Source organism: Penaeus monodon, chromosome 2, assembly GCF_015228065.2.
Source record: "Penaeus monodon isolate SGIC_2016 chromosome 2, NSTDA_Pmon_1, whole genome shotgun sequence".
Lineage (NCBI taxonomy): Eukaryota > Metazoa > Arthropoda > Malacostraca > Decapoda > Penaeidae > Penaeus > Penaeus monodon.
The window spans coordinates 4,325,240-4,330,239 of record NC_051387.1 but is presented as its reverse complement, the minus strand read 5'-3'; the positions used below and the strand labels follow the sequence as shown (position 1 = coordinate 4,330,239).

At 36.2% G+C, this 5,000-nt stretch overlaps 1 protein-coding gene across 2 annotated transcripts in view; it reads right to left on the bottom strand.

Annotated features, from left to right (window-relative positions):
- Positions 1-5,000, bottom strand: part of LOC119580339 (myogenesis-regulating glycosidase-like) — an 84,235-nt gene that overhangs the window by 424 nt on the left and 78,811 nt on the right. For both annotated transcript variants that reach the window (XM_037928439.1, XM_037928446.1), the window contains 4 exons: positions 4,762-4,890; positions 4,357-4,568; positions 2,714-4,157; positions 1-1,887 (listed from right to left, as the gene is read on the bottom strand). The exon at positions 1-1,887 is cut by the window's left edge and continues 424 nt beyond it. In XM_037928439.1, the coding sequence (XP_037784367.1) occupies positions 1,489-1,887; positions 2,714-4,157; positions 4,357-4,568; positions 4,762-4,890 (2,184 nt within the window). In that variant the 3' untranslated portion in view covers positions 1-1,488. The remainder of the gene's footprint in view (positions 1,888-2,713; positions 4,158-4,356; positions 4,569-4,761; positions 4,891-5,000) is intronic.

Sequence of the window (5,000 nt, the reverse complement as noted above, 5' to 3'; positions counted from 1 at the left end):
TGAAAAATATTTCATATATCTTTTTCATATTTTAATGTAGATTGTATGAAAAGATATATAAATAAACAGAGAATTATATACTTATGAAAAATATAATATAAATAAACAGAGTATTATATAATTACGAAAAATATTTCATAAATATCTTTCCCATTGTATTGCAAGTATACAAGAAGAAGACAAAAAAGAAAGTTTCATTGTTCATAATAAAAGGTTCTCATCAAAAATTAAGTATGAGAGATTTAAATATAAGTTAAGCACTTAATTTGATAGTTTCCTAAGCAAAGACCCATACAAATACTTCCTGATCTACTGACACACTGATTGTATTATGTACTGGTATACCCTTCCTATGACAAATCTTTCTAATTTTGAACTTGTATAAAAATATCAACCCTACAGTTGTATCTCATTTATCTCTTGTACAACAGTACCTGTATGTTTGTAATCTTATTTATGCTCAGATAAATACTTACATATTTCTTTTATCATTATTTGTTTATACATATAGGCAAGAAAACCTAACAACACATATAAATTAATTGTATTTTAACATAAATTTATCACATACTCATAAGGACACTGTAAGCATTCACAGTTTCGATTTCCGATAAAAATTCAGCACCACATACGTCAAGGAAATATAACCCAACATTCCATAATTACTAGTACAAACTGATCTATTTAACCTGGATGCAAGACTTTCAAATATTTCTACTATTGTCTCTATGCTTTCACACACTCTTTTACAGCTTTTACTTTGATCATTACCTTCAACAATTCTACACTCTGGACAGATTATTAGCAAAAATTGTCTACTCTGTACAAGAATGCATGACATACAACACATGTTAACTATCACAACCCTGACAGATTTCAGCATAAAATCATAGTATTCCACTGGTGAAAACCACGATTGCATTTGTATCTCATGTAAGTATAAATATCATAATCTATATACATGAACTTTTAGAATTATAACTATATACATTAAGTCTTTTTAATCTCAGAATAATAGTTGTAGCACCTAATATACAAAAATGGAACACACATTGTGTATGACATTCCGATCTTAATCTGTAAAGCAACAGATCCAAGTTATAAATTAGTTTCTAGTTAGAGTTATCAGAATGTATTTAACTCGCTTCTACCATATAAGTATATATATATAAGTGGTAGAATACTTTAATAGCAGAATTAAATAAACTGAAAAGATACTACCTTTTATCACAACAAACAAGGTTGATACAATTTCCCATACACTCACTGTATAGCTGAACTATTAGCAAATGCTAACATTAACTTGCAAGGTAATAAAACTGTTGATCTGTTAAGAAATTGTTTCTATTGCTTGTTATTGCTCAGTAAGGCACAGTTTCTCTCCTTCTAACCTAAAGGAAAGACAGCATGAAAAAAAAAAAAAAAATGTTAGTATTTTCAGTCATCACTTTCAATACTTTTTCTGTATTTACACTAAAGTCTTGCCTCTCACGCTGGGTCATTGTGCAAGGACTTGAACGTGAAGTACGCAATTTTCGTTAGGGGAATCTTGTAATCTTTGATCCATCGCCCACCTCGGAGCAAGTGCCCATCGATCTCGTCCTTCCAAATGCCCGCTGGAAGATAAATGTTCCGAGACCTTTGAGTTCTGTTCGTGATGGGGGCAACCAACAGATCAGTCCCCAAGATCCACTCATCTGAAACCTGTGCCGCAACTGGATCATTGGGTGAAAACAGGGCCAAGGGGGTGACGAGAGGGGTCCCCTTTTCGAGAGCGTCTGGTATCTTTTTCCTTAGACGTGGTAAGACAACGGTCTTCCGAAGTTTGGTGTATTTCTCTGCAAGGGCTGCCATCTCTGTGCCATACTTGTCAGGCAGTACACATATCTGTTGAGTCAAAAACTATATTAATTAAAAAAATTATGATGATGATGATGATGATAACGATGACAATGATGATGACGATGATAGTAATAATGATAATGATAATAATAATAATGGTAATGGTGGTAATAATAATAATAATAATAATAATAATAATAATAATAATAATAATAATAATAATAAAGTCACTGAACATAAATATCCCAAAGTTACTAATAATGTTTCCCATTCTATGAAGCTCAGAAAACCAACAAGTCCCCGGCCAATTTCAGCATCCACGGAAAGAGAAAGAAAAAGCAAGGAGAAATAATTGGCCCTAACTTAATAAATGCGAAAAGGCCTTCGGCTTATTCTTGTATTTCCCTGTACTTCCCTTCATTTTTCTACTTGCAATTTGCTCAACTGCAATGTACTTACTTTTATCTGCTTTATTCAGAACATCTTGATTTTTGATACAAAGTGGTGAAAACAGAATGAATGATGCACTAAATTACATGCTACTGTAGGAAAATGTTTTGATAAAAAGATACATCAAATTTATGAAAATGTGAAAGCATTATATATAGGTTATGAAAATTACTGGATACTGCATTAAACATATACTACTAAGAAAAAACTATGCATTGTGAAAATTGTTTGTAAAAATGTATTGAAAATTACATTATGCCTACCAGGAGCAAACATTCAAGAAAGTGCTTTACACAAGATGACACTACAGTATTTGAGTTTCTCTTTTTAACCTCAATGTTTGGACTATTTAATCTTTTAAATACTATACATGTAAAATGAGCTGAAGGAAACTTTCAAAATACTCTATGTATGGCCATACCTGCATTGCTGGAAGAAACGTTGCTACTTCCATCCACCGAATGTAAAGTTCCCTGTCAGGTATGTGTCCCATTCTTGCTATTCCACCTATTGGTCCCACATCAATGAAGGGAAATCCAAGCATGGCTAGGGTCAGCACCCTTGGAACTAGTGTCTCCAGCCCTTCCCAGGACCCATCAGAGTTTCCAAGAGTAAGGAATGTTGGTGCACCAGGTGGCATGACAGCACCTTCTGTACTGATGGGTGGTGACACTGCACTTACAGAATCCAGGAAATATGACAGTATTGCGTCTGGACCAGGAATGGGCATGTGATATTCATGGTAGGCTGGAAGATCATGGGAATCTGCAGGCTTCAGGTGGAAACGGTCAATATTATACATCCTTTTCAATTTTTTGAGTTGCACTGAGAACCAGTGTTTAGCCCTTGGGTTGCTAAAGTCTGTCACAGCAGATGGATAGGTGTCCTCATAGTTTGTGAGTGCAGGGAGCTCTGACATACGTTGGCGTATCCAGAGGCCCTCCTGAGTCCCCTTATCAAATGTTGGAGCATTGACACTCACAAATGGATGAATAGTCAAAGCTAATTTAAAACCTTTTTCTTCAATTTTCCTGGCCATAGCAACAGGATCTGGAAATCTCTTGGGATCAAATACCAGGTCACCAGGCTGTGACTGCCATGATGAAGGAAGGAGAACATGACCTTTAAATCCATAGGTCAGATTGACAACCTTGTCAACATACTGAAGGACAGTATCTTGGGTAAGCAGAGGTTGATCTGAAGACATCCATGGAATCCAGACAGGATGATCTATTCTTGCTTTGACGCGGGCCTTTGCTTCTTCCATTCGTGGATCTTTAGGGGATGAAACATTTACTGACACTGTCATGTTTTCTTCTTTAACTTCTGTTTTCCTCGCGACAACATGTTTTAAAGGCTGTACATCTGTCTTCTTCTGAGCTAGAGCTTCATTATGAAGATGGTAAGTTAATGCTGAAAGATTCTGGGCTGTACACAGCCTGTACCTCAGAACTGGAAACCTAGATGAGAGAGAAGGTTGGGGCCGAGACTCCAGGCAAATCTGGCCATCATTTTCATAATTGACAGAAACATGGCCCTTGAAACTATCTGGAAGGGACAAGAGTGATGAGGATTCAGAGAGCCATGTACGCCTTAGGAGCTGCCCCCAGGAGTCTCTGCCTAATTTCCCTGTGACCATCTGGGTGGGTGGGACATTTGCATTAGTAACAGGATATCCCCCATCTGACATCTCTCCTCCACCCCACCATGCTCCTTGATCTCCCCCAACTTTCAGGCAGTCTTTGAGGGTGAAGTCTTCCTTTGCTGCCACCCACCACACAGAGTAACACTGCACGTCATCTACGGAAGGCAGTTTTCGGAGCTGGACACGAGCCAGTGCCGTCCAGTCAAGACATACCATATCACTGTAGAGAAAAAAACAATAATCTAATAAACTACAGTAGAAAATAATCACTGATACTGATCATCATATGTAATAATAATAATAAAATATTGTTATTTATATCAAATTCAATTTCTGATATTATGTAATGAATATTCCCTTTTCTCCAATCTTCAGTATCCTCATAAAAAGCAAATTAGTAAAGTATTTTTCACACATACTCATACTCCTCCTCTTCCTCTTGAAGTCCACCTGGAGTGACTGATATGTTGTGTTTCTCCAGATAATGAAGATAATGGGTGCAGTCTTCAGGAATTGAGTTATTGGGCAACAGAGTTCCTAAATGTGCCTTAATAACTGGCTTCCAATCAGGGTTGTATATCTCAAGAATTCTCGGTGCTTCAAAAAATTTGATTTGGCTAAAGATGGACAACTGAAAATAGAAAACCAAAGAATTAAAATAATGACAGTACAGCATGAATAATAAATTACAAACTTGAATACTAATTTGAAATTTTACAGACATTCATCATGTGCCATGTCTCCAACCGTCATCATTTACTAGAGATACCACAAACATAAATATAACATACACGGAGTAGAAACCCACATAAAAAGTCACTTACCTCCAGCAAATGCAAGTTATAGAAGTACGTTGTGAGAGAAATCCCAACAACTATAATAATGAAGAGAAACGCAACAAGCACCATGAGACCAAAGTCTGCTCGTGTCTTGGATTTTGGAGTGTCTGGTTTCTGTGCAAAGATGAAGGAAAATTAAGGCTTTGAATAAAAGAACACAACTTTAATGGGATCTGAGCATCTTCCAGGTTCAATATTTTGCAATGTGTGCAAGTGGAAACCTT